The sequence below is a fragment of the Neovison vison genome, chromosome 4, assembly GCF_020171115.1.
Source record: "Neovison vison isolate M4711 chromosome 4, ASM_NN_V1, whole genome shotgun sequence".
NCBI lineage: Eukaryota > Metazoa > Chordata > Mammalia > Carnivora > Mustelidae > Neogale > Neogale vison.
The window spans coordinates 10,661,545-10,682,541 of record NC_058094.1 but is presented as its reverse complement, the minus strand read 5'-3'; the positions used below and the strand labels follow the sequence as shown (position 1 = coordinate 10,682,541).

The following is a 20,997-nucleotide window of genomic DNA, read 5'->3' as shown; positions in this document are numbered from 1 at the left end:
CAGTATTCATTATTTTTTCACCACACCCAGTGCTCCATGCAAGCCATGCCCTCTATAATACCCACCACCTGGTACCCCAACCTCCCACCCCTCCGCCACTTCAAACCCCTCAGATTGTTTTTCAGAGTCCATAGTCTCTCATGGTTCACCACCCCTTCCAATTTACCCAAAAGCACATACCCTCCCCAATGTCCATAACCCTACCCCCCTTCTCCCAACCCCCCTCTCCCCAGCATGAGCTTCCATTTTCTTGATAATAAAGAAGAGATCGCTGAAGCAACTCTGCATCATTAAGTACAAGTGGGTAACTTCTAAATCATAACATAGCCCTTGATAAGTGGAGTCCAGACAGTGTTACTCTTTGGGGAAATTTTTGGGAATCAGGGAATGTCTCCCTGATTCAGGTCTCTCCAGCCAACAGGTTCTCTAGGCCCATTCAGTTTCATTTTGCTTGTACATGAAACTCTGGTCTACATGGCCAATATGGTGGCCTCACATGTGGATAGGGTTGGCTGGAAAGAACAGTCAGCCCAGAAAGCAGGTAGACTGAGTAAGCCTCTAAAATTGAGGGTTTTCTGATCCCTGATGAAGGTTCTACTGTCTAACTGTCTACTCTATCACTGAGAGAGGTAAAGAAAAAATCTGCCTCTTGAGTAGATCCAAACAACGTGCACCAGCAAATGTGCCAATGTACATGGTGTGGGCTGGGCAAGAGGAAGGTGAAGGGAGCTTTGGGAGGGACGCTAACATCCTCCAAATCCATGTTCCCCATTACTAGGAAAGACCACTGAGCTGGGCACTCTGTTCTCCTCTCATGTCTGGGTAGGGCCATGTAATTGTGGTCTCCTCAAGGGAATCTGAACAGAAGTGACATGTGTCATCTCTGGGCCAAGGTGGTGAAGAAGCAGGTATGCCTTTTCTATACTCTTTCCTCCAGGAGCTGAATGCCAAAAACTCTGAGGCTTAGGCAAGGGCACAAATATAAAACTCAGGGACCTTTGTTCCTGAGTCACTGGCCAACCAGGAGCATCAGAAGTGGGCTGTTGTGTGAAAAATGTTATTGAATTTAAATCAATAGAATTGAGAAGTGATTTGTTAGAGCAGACAGTATTACCCTGAATAATGTAAGTGCCTTAAATATATGGGAAAAAATAAGAGAAATAAATAGAATGGGGTTGGGGTGGGGGGGACCAGAAGCCCAAAAGGCTTCCAATGAAACATCAAATGGCCAAGTGGGTCTCCAGAGAGAATCTAGGGAAGTCTCAGGTGCACAGAGCTGAAATCAACATGATAATCCAAATTGTCTGTTTATTGCAAACAGTGCAGTTTCTGGATTAGAAATATGAGGCCCCAAAAGATGAAATGATGCAGCCAAAGTCTAGCAGGAGATGTGGCTCAGAGAATGTGTTCTGAAATGAGAAGCCTAACCCACTGGCTCCCAGTCCCCTGGGTCAGGAAAAGCCCTGTACATCATCATACCCTGTACTGATACATGTACACCTGTATACACATTGTAGGAATTGTAACCCAGAGTCAGATGCTTATAGCAGACCGTTTTTGGAGAAGGGTCACCAAATGACAAACAACGGAAGCAACAGAGAAGACAGAATGAACTTGGTGGGTTGCCCTGAAGAGACAGACACAGGATGGGAAATAATTAAAAATACGTTCTCTCCATGGCAGTTGGTGTGCTCTGGAGGGGCTTGAACAGAGCAGAGCAGCCGGTCTGGTTCTCATCTCTGGTCTTATTTTAGCAACTAACAGCCTTGCAGTGGGCTGGAGGGGCTCCACTGCCCCTCCCAGAGGTCATCTTCCCAAAATCAGAGGGAGCTGTGGGCATCCCGCTGCCATACACCACTCCCTCTGCCCATCCCCTCTGTGATCACCAGAGAAGTCCAATGTGGCAGCAGGTATCTGCAGACTCTTCTCCTGCTAGGAACGGCTTCTTCGCTGTGGGGTGAGACCGCTGAGAAATGCAGGGCATCAAACCTAATTCTAATTTAGTGCAGTGTGCTTTTCTGCAAGAGGGTCTGTCTCAAGATTAAGAACTCTGTTTAATGGTTTAAAATAAACGGGTGAGGTGGGGAAGAGAGAAGTCACTTCAGTTGTTCTTGACTAAGGAAAGCACTGAAAATGGATTGATGCAAAAAGAAAGCCAAACATGTCATTTGTTGAACTTAAGGCTCCTAAGTGTGTTGGTGTGGGTATATAGTCTCATTTGTTTTTTCCCTTTATTTTCTTTATTAAGGGTAATTATTCCTCCCCTACCATCACTTTCTCTATGGTGACAGGCACTTTCATAATATTCTTTTCATATGTACATATATATGTATATACAATGATAATCATTAATATCAGATAATAATAATCATATATACATAATTAATGTTACATGTTATATAGAGATAGAGATATAGACAGATAGATCTCACTTTTAGCCTTCACTTGTACTAATCCCTTGGTTTAGAATTCATTTTCTTTCATATTTTTCACGAAGCTGACTCACTTTCCAATAAGGCAAATAAGAGTCATCTCTTTTAGGATTTCCCTTATTCTCTCACTCTGACCCCCTTCCTCACTCTAGGTCTTATTCTTTTTATGATCTATTTGTACCCTTTGCTTACTTTACCAGAGGGGGAGATGAACCGTGAGAGACTGCAGACTCTGAAAAACAAACTGAGGATTTTGGAGGGGAGGGTGTTGGGGGAATGGGTGAGCCTGGTGGTGGATATTAAGGAGGGCACGTATTGCTTGGAGCACTAGGTGTGGTGCATAAACAATGAATCTTAGAACACTGCATCAAAAACTAATGATGTATTTTATGGTGATTAACCTAACACAATAAAAAAATAAATAAAAATAGAATCCCACACTGTATTATAATTATAGATACTTCCTGTTGTCTACAACTGGTCTTAATGAGTTCCCATTATCAATGGGACCAATTCGTGGATCTGGGGAGTATCTTTTATGGGAGTGGCTATTTGACAAAAGGCTGCTTTACAAACCCAGGCATCTTAACCAGTGTAGTTCTATTTTTGGACAAAACTCTGATAACGACCTCTACGGATACTCCTGCTGGGTTAGAGCCATGCTTTCTGCTGGACTTCCTTTCAAATGAGTGCCCCAGCATGCCAGCTGAATGCCCAGAGAGGCTGGTAAAAAGGAAAAGTTGTTCTTCCCTCTGACCAAAGTCAGGAAGGAAGGAAGGAACCAAGAAGGTACATTGGTCAGTTTTAGAGCTGTTTAACATATAAAATTCCCCCCTATGTTTGGGAATTTTCACCCTATAATATTTAGTGGAAGGAAGATATAATTCTACAAGCTGAATGTCAGATATATCTGTTTTCTAGGCACTTTTAAAAAAATTTTCTTAGCTTATTAATCCTCTCATGAAAAATCTGCACTTCTGGTGAGTGACTGGGCTAAGCCAATCAGCCACATCTACCCCAGGCTTTAACTCACAGTGCAAAGAGGCAGGGGGAGCAGGGGGTTGTGGTAGGGCTGGGCTAAGCCAATCAGCCACATCTACCCCAGGCTTTAACTCACAGTGCAAAGAGGCAGGGGGAGCAGGGGGTTGTGGTAGGGCAGAGGCAGCTACATCCAGGTCCTGGGGGACTGCGGGAGGAATCCAAGAGGTGACAACTGTCTTGGGGAAGGCGACAGAGTTGAGGGCACAAGCAATGGATTCTGCAGGAACAGTGAAGTCAGGATCCTCACTGGCCTAGGGTTCTGCTGTGATTCTGGCCCATCGGCTGAGCCCGCCTCTCCATCCTTCCCCAGTTGTCCTGTGAGCCATTACACAGCCTATCTATAGACTCTTTCTTTCTTTCTTTTTTTAAATTTAATTTAATTTTTTTCAGTGTTCCAAGATTCATTGTTTATGCATCATGCCCAGTGCTCCATACAATACAGGCTTTTAAATCAACCAGGATTAGCTTGTTTTACATTTAATTAGGAGACATGTCTGAAGCCATCTACAGTACGTCCAATGCTCTACTATATGTTACCCCTATTCTGTGCTTCGTATTTATGTTCACTCCTATCATCTGCATCAACCCCTGCAAGGTGGTTATTAAAATGCCATTTTACAGGGAAGGATCCGGAGATTCAGCTATGTAAATCCCCCAAGGTCACACACAAGGAAGAAGTAGAACTGGAATTTTAAATCTGGCCTGCCTCACCAAGTAACCCTCACCTCTGATTTTTCAGTACGTACCATATTGTCCAGGGCAGTTCTAGGCAGAGAGGGCACTGATGGATGGATGGGTAGGAAGAAGGGTGGGTGGATGCAAGAATGGGTAGAAAAATGGATGAGTGGGTGATGGATAATTTGGTGGATGGGTTGGTGGATGGTTGGATGAGTGGGTGGGTAGATGGGTAGATGGGTGGATGACTGGATGGATGGGTAGGTGGATGGTTGGATGAGTGGGTGGGTAGATGGGTGGATGACTGGATGGATGGGTAGGTGGATGGTTGGATGGGTGGGTAGGTGGGTAGTTGGGTGCAAGTGTGGATAGATGAAGGGATGAGTAGGTTGGGTGGATGGGGGGTGGGTAGTTGGGTCAATGGGTAGATGGATGGATGGATGGTTGGGCAAAAATATGTTTAAAAATAAAATAAAATAAAAATCAGCTGTGGACCATGAGAGACTATGGACTCTGAAAAACAGTCTGAGGGGTTTGAAGTGGCGGGGGGGTGGGAGGTTGGGGTACCAGGTGGTGGGTATTATAGAGGGCACGGCTTGCATGGAGCACTGGGTGTGGTGAAAAAATAATGAATACTGTTTTTCTGAAAATAAATAAATTGGAAAAAAAAAGGAATTTACATAATTCTGAATACAAATAACAGTAAATGTTTCAATGCAAAAAAATCAGCTATAATCATTTTTATATTGTAATTATTTTTATATATTAAAGAAAGTTATAAGGGATATAAGGAGAAGAGCTATGTGATCACTCCTGAGGTCTCCAGATCACATCTGGGAATTATTTTTTTCAATCATAATGTAAAAGGCTTTTGTTTTTCTACTTGAAATATAAAGGCAAGGCAAGCCAATATAATTACATTTCCCTGACATTCTCCTTGAGCCTTAATTTGGAAAGGTATTCTGTGATGAATAATCACTGGTTAATGAATTAATCAACCAAATGTAGAAAGGCTTTGACATTCATTCAGGCAGACAGAAGTCATGGCAGTCAGATGGGAGCATCCGGGCGCACACTCAGATCACACACGGAGCTGGGGGGAGGCTACCGTGGTTCCTACCTGACGTTCTCATAACGGTGGATGTAGATCCGATGGAACTGGTGCTGCAAGTGCTCGTCTTCAACATTGGTCATGTCATTGATCATTTCCAGGACGACAAAGCGGGGGAGCACAGACAGCACAAGCCGTTCCTGGAACAAAGCAATGCAGAGGGACAGGCTTGTTAAGGCTTTACCAGCAAGTCTGAGATGGGGGAGGTGTGCACCACACAGAAGTCTTGGGGCTCTTGGCCAAATTTCTTGAGAAATTAATTGCTAACTTCATGCCATTCTTGAACACAACCAATATCTACCAAGTGTGTGTTATGTACCACCACCATGTGGGATGTTGGGTAGATAGTGGTGATCCAAATGGTTGGGGGCCCTACTATGGGGAGCTTACATGCTAACAGGGATACAAGCATTCAATAATACCCACTCAAATGTACCCATACACATTCACAAAACGTGACAGGTGCCAGACAAGAACAGGTCATGATCAGAGCATGACATGATTCAAACCAGGATAGAAAGGATCTTTGGGATGGACTGATGCTTATGCTGATAGTAGAAAGCTTAGAATGAGCCAGCCCTGTGTAGTGCAAGAGTACAGGGAGAGGAGGAAATCCTTTATCATCTTATTCTCTAATGGGATTTTTGGGGGGTGGTAGGTGGGAAGGCCCTGGTTTTGGGGGGGTAATGGGGGTTTGGACCCTGTCTCCATTATGAGCAATCACAGCCTTAGGTGAGCTTGGTCATCTCTGTGCCTTAGTTTCCTAATTTGTCAAATAGCAATAAAATCATCTGCTCCCCACGGTTACTGTGAACATTCTATGAAATAAAACCTGTGATGTGCCTGGTGTGAACTCCCACTCTCCTCTCGGCTCTCCTTGACTCTGCTCCCATGCAAAAGGCTTTATCAATGAAGTGCCCCAGGAGCTTCATATGATGAAGCTTCTCCTCTCTTGAAGGCTGTCTCATTATGAGACATGGTTCTTGAAAATGACCCTGCATCATGTCCATTTTGTCCTCATTAGTGCTATTTTCCAGTTTCCCCGGTATCCATGGCCCTGCTCGTGCATTGTTGCTGGATGGGAGTAGGTGCTAATCACAGCTTTGAGGGGAACTCAGTGCCTGAAAATAGTAGGTGCTCAATAAATGCCTCCTAAACAAACAGTGAACAAAGAGATGCCCAGCTCATGACTGGATTCCTTACTATGGCCATCAGAGTCTGTGCAGATGAAAGATCGTGAGAGATTCAGGAGATTATCTTATGCAGATCCTTGTCCTGGGGGAGGAAAAGGCAGGCATCCCATGTAGGCAGTACTTCTGGGCTCACAAACAGCAGTGATTCTTAATGGCTTTAGGAAGAACTCACCACTCCCCTAGACCCTTGTAAATAAAGAGACATCTCATGGATCTGTGTCTATGGTAGGCAAAGTGAAGGTGTAAGCCCTGGTAAGAGAGCTACTCTGGGGTTACAGACAGTATCTTCTTTATACTGACCACTCACACTGTAGCACACCAAATGCTTTGTACCTACTGTTTGATCAAAACCTCGTATTAATTGTACAAGGCCCTAAGTTACAATGTTCATCCCATTTTACATATTAGGATTCTGAGATCTAAAGAGTGCATGTGAAATCCAGCAGTCCAAAGTCATGCACTTGGCAAATGCTTGGTGAAAACTCACACCACGCCTGTGGTCTCCCTTCCACCCCTCACTGGAACTTGGATCATAATTCAGCCATTTATTCATTCTGTTACCATGCTAAGGGGAAGGTGCCATGTGACAGGTGCAGTCATGGGCGTGGAGAATCAGTAGGAAACCAAAAACCAACATGGCACTTGCCTCTGGAGAGCCAGTGTTCTAGAGGTAATAAACAGACCCTCGAAGAGATGATGAAGGGGAGCTGGTGGCTGCTTTAGCTGAACAGTCAGTGAAGGACCCTACGTGGTGACTGGAGTGGGGACCTGAAGGACAGGAGGAACAGTCCTGTAGAAAGCTAGAGAGGGTGCCACAGCCACAGGGGGACAAACCAGCAAGTACTGAGGTTGTGGGATACTGTCTCTTTTGAAATTCACTCATTCATTCACTCCACACATGTTTACTGAGATTCTCTGGTAGACCAATCTGTTAGCTGCTATGAATACAGGATTGAACAAACAGATATGATCCTGAATTTCGTGGGGGGCTTATAGGCTCTGTCTCAGAGACAACAGGCTCAAGAAGTGATAGTCATGGTATCAGAGAGGTCCTGCAAGGGCAGGAGCTTGACAAACACTATGACAGTAAGTCCGGCAGCCCCTCACTAGCAGTGTGGACAGAGAACCCATTGACTTGGGGAAGACTGTTCCATAAGCAACAGATGAGGTCCTGGGAGCCTTGCAAGAGCTGCAAAGGTAATGGAAGGAAGGCTGGCCTTCTACTCAGGCTGTCTTCAAGACTCAGAGCCAGGCACAGAACAAGTGAGGAGAACACAGATCTGCAGAGCCTAAACATTTGGTGGTAAGTCTCAGGAAGAAGGCATATGCTCACTCCTGGTCAAGAGGTTGGCCATCTGAGTGTTCTAAAACAGGTGGCTATTCACATAATCCATGCGTTCCTCCAATCATCCTGGACCTGCCCCTGGGATGCCTTCTCCAATACCTCTGCTGAAATGACAACACTTCCGTGAAGCACCCCTTAATCCTTTGCCATGTTGACCTACTGGTTTCTGCCCTGATGGTAACCTCCATCAACCTCTGATTGAATGCAGAACAGTTCTCTTGGATGACCTCCACTTACCAACGCTCTGAATTACCTGACTCAGTGGGTACTCAGAGGGACTGCCCTCCCTCACACCTGTCAGCTGGGCGCTTACAGGGCTGAAAGTCCCCAGCTCATAAGGAGCTCTCTAAATGCCCACAGCTTCTATTCCACACCAGCCCCATGCTGCCCAGGAGCCTCTGGGATTGCTCCCAAATGCAATTATGTCAGTTTATTTGTGAGTGTGCTCACTCTAATTAGATATTAAAATTTTTCAACAAGTAGGAATGAGTGTTGCTGTTTGTATGAAAATGGAATCGAATGCTTTGGGAAGGCTTGGTAATGCTGACTAACCAAAACATCACCACTGAATTAAGATGTGGATGAGGTGGCCACGAACATTTGTGGGAAAAATTCCAAAGTCACTCTGATAATGTTGCAAGTACTTTTAAATTCCTGCCCCATTTTTAAGGAGCTAGAAGTCTTGGCTGGTGCACAATTAGCTATGGTCTCAATAAGAAACAATACCTCAAAGCTAAAAATAAATGCCCTGACCTTATTTTAAAAGACCAGCTAATACATTTACTATTTCATGTTTAAGTCATAAATAAAATGTTCAAGTATAATTTTTCAATAGTTCCCCATTTTCACCTGCTCATCCAATGAATCAAGCAACCACATACCCTGATAAATTCCACTGCAGGGGTTTTACAATTCTTGTTTGGATGGCTGTCACCCTCCCTAGACAGTGAAACCTTGAGAGCTAAAGCGACGTCCTATCCACCTCCAGAACCCAACACAGGCTTAGGAAGGAAGGGGTAGCCATATTTATTTGGATTTCTCTGGTGGCAGATTGATACCCAACTCACATAGCTTCAGAAAACTCAGACTTTATCCTAGGATACTGCAGTGTCTCAGGGAAGCTAAGGGCAAAACTGAGGCTAAGTCTTGGGAACAAAAGGAACTTGCCCTTGAACTTGGATTTCTTTTTTTTTTTTTTAGATTATTATATATTTTATTATATTTGTAAATTTTGTGCCATATGTTCTTTATATTTTTTATTAATTAATTTATTTTCAGAAATCAGCATTCATTATTTTTTTCACCACACCCAGTGCTCCATGCAATCCGTGCCCTCTATAATACCCACCACCTGGTACCCCAACCTCCCACTCCCCCACCACTTCAAACCCCTCAGATTGTTTTTCAGAGTCCATAGTCTCTCATGATTCACCTCCCCTTCCAATTTATCCCAACTCCCTTCTCTCTAACACCCCTTGTCCTCCATGATATTTGTTATGCTCCACAACTAAGTGAAACCATATGATAATTGACTCTCTCTGCTTGACTTATTTCACTCAGCATAATCTCTTCCAGTCCCATCCATGTTGCTACAAAAGTTGGGTATTCATCCTTTCTGATGGAGGCATAATACTCCATAGTGTATATGGACCACATCTTCCTTATCCATTCGTCCGTTGAAGGGCATCTTGGTTCTTTCCACAGTTTGGCGACTGTGGCCATTGCTGCTATAAACATTGGGGTACAGATGGCCCTTCTTTTCACGACATCTGTATATTTGGGGTAAATACCCAGGAGTGCAATTGCAGGGTCATAGGGAAGTTCTATTTTTAATTTCTTGAGGAATCTCCACACTGTTTGCTAAAGTGGCTGCACCAACTTGCATTCCCACCAACAGTGTAAGAAGATTCCCCTTTCTCCACATCCTCTCCAACACATGTTGTTTCCTGTTTTGTTAATTTTGGCCATTCTAACTGGTGTAAGGTGATATCTCAATGTGGTTTTAATTTGAATCTCCCTTCTGCAAGTTAGCAAGAAGTCTCTCCTACTTCTCCATTACTGAAAGCTCTTATGCCTTTTATCTTTGTATGCCTTGTATCTTATGCCCTCTCTCTTTGGCTATTTTGAGGAGATTCTTGCTTAGTTCAAGACTCACCAAGTGTGCATAAGGAGTCTGGTTGGGTCAAACATCCAGTCTTGCCTAAGGCTCATGGTCAGGTGCAGGGGCACAATAAAGAGTGTTGTTATCACTGAAGTGACTATTCAGAGTTGGGGGGCGGTTGGGTACAGAGGGGAGAGAGTAAGTCTTAACCAAATGGGGACATGGCAGAAAACAAAGATGCGCAAAACAGTAGCCAGTGCATGTTTGTGGAAGGAAAGATAAGTAGCTGTCCCTAAAAGGGGTCCAGCTTTGACCACCGGGGTGGAGGTCAGAGAAGGTCAGTAAGCAGAAGCAGCCGTGCAGCTGGCAGTCACGTGAACTGCCCCAGAGGTGGACTCTGGCTTTGAACCTTAACTCCGCCTGTCCTTAACTCTGTGACTTGGGGGCCACATCATTTAGCTTCTCTGTAGCATCAGTTTCTCCATCTGTAACCTGGAGCTGATCATAACTACACGTCTCTGACAGGGCTGAAGGATGAAGGAAGTTAGTATTGGTAAAAGAAATAGATGGTGTCTAGCATGCTGTAACCATATCCCAAATGTTGATGAAATTCACTGGCAAGCATGCTCTATTTTAAGCATTGTTTCAGAACTCGAATTGTGCATGGGTGCAAATGTTTTAGCTTTTAAAGTAGGAATGTTACACAGGAAGTATGGGGAGGATGAATAGGCAGAATATAAAAAGGCCATCATACTGCATAGTGAAAAGCTTCAGTCACACTTGTAAAAATGAAAATTCTTCCATTTTTATTACCAAAATCTTGACTGACAGTTGAGTTTGTATCTGAAAGGGAATTATGGAACTGTCATCCAGAACTGTTACTGTTTCTGAAAGTTAAGCATGATCCCAATCTTTTTTTTTTTTTTTAAAGATTTTATTTATTTATTTGAGAGAGAGAGACGTGAGAGAGAGCACGAGCGAGGAGAAGGTCAAAGAGCGAAGCAGACTCCCCATGGAGCTGGGAGCCTGATGCGGGACTCGATCCAGGGACTCCAGGATCACGCCCTGAGCCGAAGGCAGTCGTCCAACCAACTGAGCCACCCAGGCGTCCCGCATGATCCCAATCTTGCAAAAGGTGTTGTTGCACTGGCTCCTACAAGCATAGTCCATACATGCTCCTCAGGCTTATTCAGAATAGTGAGGGGGCTGACAGTCCACATAATATCCGTGTCTACTTGGTGGGGCTCTAAGACCACCGGGAACTTTAGTTCTGCCCAGAAATGCTAAGACCAAAAGTTTTGGAGTCAGGCAAGCTTGAGTTAAGTCCTGACTGAGCTCAACACCTTGTGACCATGATAACCTACATGACCCCTTTGTGGCTCCATTTCTTCATCTATAAGATGGGAGCAATTCTGTCTGCCTCCGAGGATTGTGGTTTACCCTCAAGCCCTTTAAATAGATGCTGGAATACAGTAGGTGCCTATTAAATAGCAGTAGTGATCAGGGATGCTTTAATTCATCCCAGTGGCTGGTTCACAGATGATAACTTGCATTACTCTATAGTCTATAGTCCACAATGTGGACAGAACTTAAAGGATGAGTAATAAAATTCAGATTTCAGGGAACTTTTTCTTCCTTTTCTCTTTTCAAGGAGTTAAGATTTTCCCAGTTCCCTTCATTGAGTAGTTGTCAGACAAAGCTCTTTCTTCATTCTTTGATTTGTTTAAGCATTGCTGAATGCCTACTGTATACTGGGAGACCCCAAAATACAAGGCCAACCTTCACAGACTCTGCCTTCACAGACCAGGGCTCAGCTCCTGTAACTTAGCTATATGTCCCTAGCAAGTGACTTAACTTCTCCAGACCTATCATTCTCATGTACAAAATGATAACAGTAGCTCCCTTCTGGGGTTATCCTCAGGACCCAGTGAGATACATTTGATCAACATGTTTAGCATCTGTGCTATGCCCTGGGAGTGGGGGGAGGAAGTGGGGAGTGGTCCATGCCAGGTGCAGGCAATAATGGTGTCCTGGTCTGTGGAGAATTTTTTTTGAAGATTTTATTTATTTATTTGACAGACAGAGATCACAAATAGGCAGAGAGGCAGGCCGAGAGAGAGGAGGAAGCAGGCTCCCCGCTGATCAGAGAGCCCGATGTGGGGCTTGATCCCAGGACCCTGGCATCATGACCTGAGCTGAAGGCAGAGGCTTTATCCCACTGAGCCACCCAGGCACCCCTCTGTGGAGAATTTAAATCAATAGTAAGAGGACTAAAACTTGCTTTGCTCTTTACTATTATCACTATTCACTGACTATTTGAATCAATGCAGTGACAAAATAGTCCTCTCCACTCCCAGGATAATGTTAATCAAATAAAAAGGAAGGCAGTTTTTTGCTCTGGTAATAAAAAGACAAACCAGAGGCAATATGACACTCGGGCACGATGCTGAGTTCTCCTGAAAGGAATTTAGTCAAATGTGCGGGATAAAGAGCACATTTGCTGTATGCAGAAGACATTAGGTGCCCAATCTGCTGCCAAGCATCCCCTCTTGAAAAATGCTTCTTTTAAGCACTTCTTGTGGCTTGAGGATTTCAGTCCTTTTAGAGAGTGCTGAAAAGTTCTTTCTCATAAGGTTTGCCACTTTTCTCCGACACAGAAAAGTATTGCGCCATTTTCAATAAAGAGACATTGATATATAGGTCAGAAATCACAATTGGAAGATCTGAATTTGAGTCTTTTTCTGGCATGCACTTACTCACTGTCTGATCTTGGACCAGCTCCTTCATCTCTCTGAATCTGTTTTCTGAGGTGTAAAAGCAGTATTGAACTTCATTCTGCCTACTTTGCAGAGGGGCTTCATTGAGGGTGAGACATTCCAGCTGGATATTATTGTGTCTTAAAAAATAAGGGTTCCCTAGTTAGAGTTAGAGAGGATCATTCAGGGAACAAGCAAAGACAAAGGGGATGGATAGAAGATGGCAAGTTTTGGGTGAGTTCACCATGGTTTAAGGTTCTCTGTGTGAAGGACTGATCAGAACTGAGACTTGAGAATTCCCCTGGAAGTAGTTTGGAATGGTCCTTGTACCCTATGGCAAGGAATTCGGTCTTCAGTTAATAGGGAAATAGGGAGCCAGCAATTTTTTAAGTCGGGGAGAAGAAGGGAGGTGACAGCATTATTTATGTGACTCTGGAGAACGGATTGCAAGGCTAGAGGACAGACAGAAAATACGTGACATAGTTGTTGCCATGTCTCCAGCAAGAAGAGCAGATCTGAATGTGGGCTAGGGCTGCAGGCAAAGAGAAGGGTTGGATTGGAGAGACAAAGGGAAGGTACTGTGATTGAATATGGGCTGGAAAATTAAATTCTCCAAGGGATGAAACAGTACAAAACAGAAGGAAAATTGTGTGTATATTTGTATGTAAATATATATATGCAAAGATACATACATATATAAATTATATATTTAATTATAAATATATGTAAACATATAGAGAGACAGATACAGATATAGATTGATCAACTGATAGAAAGACAGATACCCTACTTATACAGTAGCCTAAGAACCCAAAGTGTTCCATCTTCTCTATTTCCCTGTGGTCATTTCAGTGATGCCCGGCAATGCTGGTGGACCTACTGAACAGCACAGAGCACCGGAGCTCTACAGTCTCCGTACACTGTAGTGAAAATAAAATGCAATGCTAGCAGGGACTGCTTACCTGCCGCCAGGGCTCAAGGAAGAGTACAGACAATTTCCTTAGTACAAATCCCTCAAAATCTTAACTACTCCAGAGCAGCACCCTGACTGTCTCTTACATAGCATGCACCAAAAGGAATTTGCTTGACAAAGGGCTACTTCTGGTTTTCAAAACTCCTCATGTGGGGCTTGGCAAGGAAAAGCATGGTAAAGAAAGGGCTGTGCGTTCTTCTCTAATCTGAGAAAGACTAGGCTCGGAGCTCTCTGCCTCTTCCTTCAGCATCCGTTGATCCCCAGCCCCCAAAACACTCAGCATACTGACTAGCTCCCACTGCTCTGCTGAAGAACTGGAATCTATGGGATGGGAGAACCTGGATTTTAGAGGTGACGGGCCTACTGTACTGCTTGTCCTTCTTCTACTAGTTATGTGATTACACAGCTGCATCTCTCTCTCTCTCTCTCTTTTTAAGATTTTATTTATTTGTTTGACAGAGAGAGAGATCACAAGTAGGCAGAGAAGCAGGCAGAGAGAGAGGAAGGGAAGCAGACTCCCTGCTGAGCAGAGAGCCCAATGCGATGCTGGGCTCGATCCCAGGACCCTGAGATCAAGGACCTCAGCTGAAGGCAGAGCCTTCAGCTGAGCCACCCAGGCCCCCGCATCTCTTGATATTGGGGTGATAACACCCACCTTGGGGAGTGTTGAATGAATGAGATAACCTGTATAATACCTAATACATAAAGGGACTCCATGAAAGCCACTTCAGTTTTTCCTTCCAGAGTTGCTGAACATGTAAGTCTGAATTCCACCTGGATAGTGCATATTACGGTATACAGTAGGAGCTCAGTAAATGCTTACTATACATCTCTTGTTTGTTGCTGTGTTAACAGATGTCCATCGTCATGTTAATTATTCCATGCTAGTAATAAGCTACTGGTCACAGAGTCAACTATGTCCTTCGCATTCAATACGCCTGTTTCGGTTGTTTAGAATTAAAAGTGTTCGTCTCAGTGAGAGGGCAATTCTTACAGCTGAGTTCTGTGGATAAAATAGAGACCGGTCATGATATTCATGCGCATCCTCAGAGAAACCCATGTTAACTTGTACTAAAGAAATTCCAGCTCTGTCTTTTTCCGTTTCTACCTTCCTATGGTCATAAATCCGAAGAGGGGTTCCTTTTAATATTATTCATCCATTTATTTAAGTAATCAGTCATTATTTATTTTCCAAGCTCTTTCTTACTCAAAATGACACAATTTAATGAAAAAAGAAAAGGTTGCTGCTCTCACTGAACTTCAGACAAGGACATAAAGATAGTAGGATCGTCAATGCAACGATGGATGGAAGCGCAGGGGCAGTGTGAGTCCCATTAAGGCCATCTTGATGCAGTCAGGGAAGTCTTCCCGGAAGAGGTGGTACTTGAGCTGAGTTTTGGTTCCAAGTAGAGGAAACTGTAAGAGTGAAGCCATGATGAGGTAACAGAGTTGATATATTTATAGCACTTCAAAGAGTTAGATGTGGAGAAGATAAGGGCCTGGTCTTAAAGGCACTTCTGTGCTAGGCTAAGAAAAAGTAACTTCATCTTGAAAGCTAAGGGGAGCCCATGAAGGATTGTTTTCTTATTTGTATTGAAGTTTAATTCACATAGAGGAACATGTTCATATCCTAGATGGACAGCTGTATGAGTTTTCACAAACTGAACACACTTTCATAAACAGAGCACAGACTTGGAAGCAGAACATGACGTCATCCCAAAAGCCCTTTGTGTCCCCAGCAAGTCACTACTCCTTCCAGAAGTAGGGAACACATTGTCTAACAGATGTAATGCCCAAGGAAGAGCAGCAATCATATCCCCAAAGTATAATTCTGTCCACCACTACCGCCACCACCAATACCAACTCTTATTGATTACTACCATGTGTCAGGCTCTGTAGATGAATCATCTCCTTTTGTCCTCATGGAAGCTTATAAAGATGATACTTCTAGTATCCTTGCTTTGGAGTTGGAGAAACTGAGGCATGCAGACACTAGAGAACTGTGCCAAAGGCACAGAACAAGTACCTGGCAGCACCTGGATACAATCCATTTGTGAGTGAGTTCTAGTCACCAGGATAATGGATTATGCATTACAGAGCCTGACTTGGGGTTCATTCTTCTCTCGGGTGCTGTGGACCACCTGGGGCTCCCTCTCCTGTCACAAGCTTTTCCACATCTTTGTATAATCTATTGTGGAATATCACCCACTACTCACTCACGCATCTGATGAACTGGTATGTGGGAAGCAGGTGCTAAGGAAGGAGTGGGTGGTGAGCTCTTGCTTTGCACTTCATTAGGCAAAACAAGAGATGCCCTTCTCTTCTGCCTTCTCTGTGCTTGTGGTCTATTTGGCTGGGAGAGTGAAAAGGGCTCCAATAAAATATTAACAGCATTACAGTTAACATCAGCATGGGGCACCACCCCGTTTTTGCATGTTCCAAAGAGATGCCAGGATAACAGATGTGAAAGATGAAATGCTTTGAACTACTGGAGTCAGAACTCCCAGTGCCATAGACTAGTTTTTCCTGTTCTTGAGCTTCGTATAATGGAATCACATAGTATACTCCCTTTTGTGTCTGGTTTCTATCGCTCTACATCTAGGAAGACTGTGTCACTTGTGGGTCTCATGTTTCTTGACTTTCTGGCAGCTACTGAAGTGAGTTGTCTACTACTCCTTCTTGAGACACTTTTTGGTTCCGGTCTGTGCACCTACTCTTTTGATTTTTGTTGTTGTTGTTGTTCACAAGGTTTTCATTTTATTATTATTATTATTATTTTATCTTTTAAACATCTTTGCTGATTGCTTCACGTCTATTTACCCCTTTAAATGTTGGGGAACTCCAGAGTTCAGAACTGCAGCTTCTTCCTTTCTTTATTTACACTACCTTCCTGGATTAACTCTTCTGGAACATGGCTTTCTACATCGTATATAAGTTAACCCACTCCATAGACTGTATTTCAACCCTAACCTCTCTGCTGGACTCTAAGCTATATAGTTGGGTACCCACTTGACAGCTCCATTGGGATGAACAACAGTAATCTAAATTCACATGTCCCAGATACATGCTTTGGCCGTTTCCCATTTCTCAATCCAAAATACCATCCTCTAGCCACATGAACCTTTCTGCTCCTTTGTGAACTTGTTCCCATCTTAAGGTCTTTGCATTAGGTATTCCTTCTTCCTAGACTGTTCTTCTCCCCGTTTCTTGCTGGTTTGCCTTTTCCAACAGGTCTCAGTTCATCTGACCCCTAGTCTGGAGGAGCATTCCAGGTTCTTGTCACCTAGTCAGTTCCCATAGTTATAGGATTCATGATGATGAATAATTTCATGGTTATTCCTTTGTTCATTTGCTCACTGCTTATCTCCTCTCATCTCCCCATAAGTCCATGAGAACAAGGATCTTAGTGGTATCCCGAGAACCTGGAGCAGTATCTGGGACATAGTGGGCACTCGATAAATGCCAGCTGGCTTACTTCATGAATGACTTACACTGCATCTTTCAGAGATACTCAGGCTGAGGAATGGTGATGGATTGGAGGAGGACAAGGGGGAAACAGACATGTGAGTTTAGAACAAATGAGAAGACAGTCCTTAGTGAGAGACCATCAAAGGTTGGTGCCTTCATGACAGTCCTCTCAAGAGTGTCTGGGATCCCTGAGAATAAACATTTGAGAGCAGTTGATCCTCATGTAACTGTGTATTAACTGGCATATTCAATTACCTAGAACATTCCTTTCTTCAACATTTCAGGAGAGCAGAAATTTCAGTGTATATAGGTCAATAGAAGTCTCTTAGGTTTTTCATCATGTGCTTTGCTAAACTTTATGTTCCTTCTGTCAATAGGTCTGGGATCAATTTGCCACACACACACACACACACACACACAGAGAGAGAGAGAGAGAGAGAACGATCAAAACTTAAGACTTTGATTCCTTTGGCTTTGTCAGGACAAAACAACTTGCAAGTTTATAACAATGAAACCAGAAATAAGGCAATATTAAAAATAAAACTTAAAAAGTCCAAAACATCTATTTTGGGATGCTTTCCCAAGCCTGAAAATTGACATTTCTTAAATACATCAATGGAACCAAACCACTTCGATACTCTCTCAGGGTCCATTCATATTATTAAACCTGCTTTGTCATCAAAGGTGAACATGCTATGTTCATTTAAAATGAAAAATGTTTCCTCTGGGTGCATTTAGGAAACCACAGGAATGAGGCCCCATATTTATCAGCCTGGGTCTTCATGCTGCCTGGGAGAAGAAAGAGATTTTGCTATGATGTAAGACAGATGAGGTTTGAGTTCATTTTCCAGCTGAGTGATCTTGCTTGAATGTCAGTTTCTTTATCTGGGAAATAGGAAAGACATACAGCCCTCCACAGTCCTCTGAGGGTCTCACATGCAAGAGGCATTAGAGCAGCTGATGGACGGTGGGGTTCAACCAAGGCTGAGGCCAGCTCTGTCTCCTTTCCTTCCCCCACATTCCTTCCCTTCTATGCTTTAGTCTCCCAAAATGGACCAGAAAAAAAAAGATTTATATTAGATAATGTAAACATCTAATACTAGCTATTATATCTAATATAAATAATATAATATTAGACCTTTCACATTCAACACATGCCTTTTTAGATAAGCCACAATGATCTACAACATTTTCTCACTTCTGATAAGCCCTAGGTGGAGAGAAAAATGAGGGATATGGTTTTTGTCCAGTATTCTGCAGAGCTTCTGTGCAGGAGAATCATGGACAGTCCAAACTTACCAAACATGGTAGATTGTGTGCATAATAATTACCCTCAGGTAGTACCCTCCCACGTTGATTCTTGGCATGGTTGCACCACTTGTTTTGACCAATGGGAAGAAGTGGAGGTGAGCCATGTGCCTGTTCACTGGGGCTCGTATTACCTCTTGCAATGCTTGGAACCCTGAGACCACCATGTGAGTGTTCCTGCACTCCCTACTGAAGGATGAGAGGCCATGTGGTAGAGAATTGGATGCCTTGGTCTCTGGTATGCTACATGGCTGGATGTGTGAGGGAGGCTGGCCTAGATCACCTGAGAGCCATCAGTCCCATTAAGTGACTGGAGACACTCACCAAAGCCCAGAAGGAATTCCCAGCCAACCCACAGAACTGGAAGCTAAATAATGGTGATTATTTTAAGCCACAGCATGTTGAGGTCATTATAAAGCAAAAGATAACTAATACTCCAAGTTAACAGAGATGAAGGAAAAGGAGTTTGATTAGGAGAAATGACTAAGAAAGGGACTGACATCTGAGCACCTCTGTGTGGCAGGTCTCACTCAATTTACTTCATTTGATCTTTGCAGCTAACCCACAGAGCAAAGCCTATATTGCAGTCAAGAAAAGCAAGAGAGATATTATATATTGTCCAAGGACATACCACAAAGTAGGGATTATTTTCTTGTTTTATAGATGAGTTTACTGGCTCAGAAGTGAAAACATTTGCCCAAGAAACTAATTGTAAATAGCAGAACCGAACTAAAAAAATGGTAAGTTTGGCATAAGAGCCAGGGTTCTTTTGAATACTCTTGATGACGTAGGTACAGCACAAGCTTCCAAAGCTGCCCCCTCTGTCTGTAACTGAAGCTAGCACCCTGTCCACCAAAGCACCATTCATGTGTTTGTTTCTTTGTCCTTCAGTGGGCTCTCTACCTCCCCTGCTTCCTGTGTTTTGGAGTCAAGAGTGGTAGCCACCATCTCAGAGGGGGGATTGATGGTCTGATCCCAGGATGCTTCTCCATGGGGTCCTGGATCTCAAGGCATCAGAATTATGTACAAGCCATAGGCTCCAGTGAGCGACTATACTTAGAGTCTGCACGAATGGACATAAAAGGAGTGTGGTGGGCATGGTAGGAGTGCTGATCTAGCCCTCCATGCTCTTCCCACCACATGCAAATAGTGCAACATCTTAAAAATTGGACTTTGTGACACATTTGTGAACCTGAAATCAAATGTAGTAGATCCTACATAGCATTGAAAATGAAATAAATAAAAATAGAAAATATCAGAATGATTTCCTGGGTATTTTCTCTGCGTTAAATGTAGCTTCATGGGCATTTTCTGTTTTAAGTATATGCTCCTAGATCATCAAGTAAAATGAACTTCTTACTAGCAGGTTTGGTCCAAAGAATGCGTAGGCCTTGAGTATCCCCTTTCTGACTTAAAGGGCCTGGAAAGTTAATTTCTGCATTTCCCCAAATCCTGCAGCTCTGGAGAGGATCTGGATTTTGCGAATTAGATGCAAGATCTAGAACACAGAGGTGAGACAGAGGCTGTTTTTCAGCTGCTTCTGCTTTTTGTCACTGGCAATAATTGTCATGGAGATATTGAAATTTTTGATAACATCATTCCATGTCTAGTCGCAAGATTTGTGCTGGTCCAGAAGGTGGCCACCATCCGTGTTTTGCCAGGGCGAACCCAGAAGGTGGTGTGGCTCTGGAGCTAACAACTGTGGCAGGAGTGGTTTCCCGACCTCTGCTCTTCACCACAACTGGGAAGCTGGTCCACCAGGTCTAGGAGAGGAACATGTCCTGAGAGAGGATTTAACCCTTCTCCAAGGCCAGTGGATATGAAAAGTCCTCATGTGTAACCATGGCAGGAGGTGCAGCAGGAAGGGGCTTTATAATGTCATCAATATGCAGCAATCTTTTCTAAAATTCTTCAGGCCAGGAGAAATTACATACACCCTGGAAGTCCTCCTGACTACATTTTTTGCAAATGTCATATCACATGTCTCTCCTGTTCCATTACATATCCCCTAAACATGCATATTTGGCTCTGTTTAACTATTTAATTTGATTTTCCTTGATAAACTTCAATTTTATTCCTCGGAGTGTGTTCTTGGGAGCTGAATCGGACTCTGGTCCCAAAGAACACACAGCCTGTGGGGAATCCAAGATATGGGATTTGTGATGACTCAACTCAAGAAGGGCACACTTTGGACCCTGAATCATGACATGGGGGAGGGGAAGAGGGGACCTGTGGTGCCTGTTCCTCAGTCACACCACATTCATTTCAAGTAAGCCTCACCATAGTGAGATACATCAGATTATTACAGTTTAACAGAAAAGGAAACTGAGGCACATCAAGGTACATTTTCTATGGAAGTTTACACAGCTACTGAGGTTTGAAGTTGGGATTCAAACCCAGGCGTGTCTGACTCCACCATCCACACAGCAATGAAATTGTCCATAAATACTGTAGGAATTTTCCCAGAAATAAATTTCTGGTTGAAATTCCAGCAAAGGAAAAATCAAAAGTCACAGATAGATTTGCGTTTGGAGCACTCTCTGCTATATTTCTCTTGATTCTGATAAATTCATGACCAACCATGGTCAGGTCTG

The 20,997-nt window shown here is 43.4% G+C and overlaps 1 protein-coding gene across 1 annotated transcript in view; it reads right to left on the bottom strand.

Moving 5' to 3' along the window:
• The window catches only part of ADCY8 (adenylate cyclase 8), a 217,319-nt gene that overhangs the window by 132,142 nt on the left and 64,180 nt on the right, over positions 1 to 20,997 (bottom strand). The window contains exon 3 of the mRNA XM_044244935.1: positions 5,269 to 5,399. Within this exon, the coding sequence (XP_044100870.1) occupies positions 5,269 to 5,399 (131 nt within the window). The remainder of the gene's footprint in view (positions 1 to 5,268; positions 5,400 to 20,997) is intronic.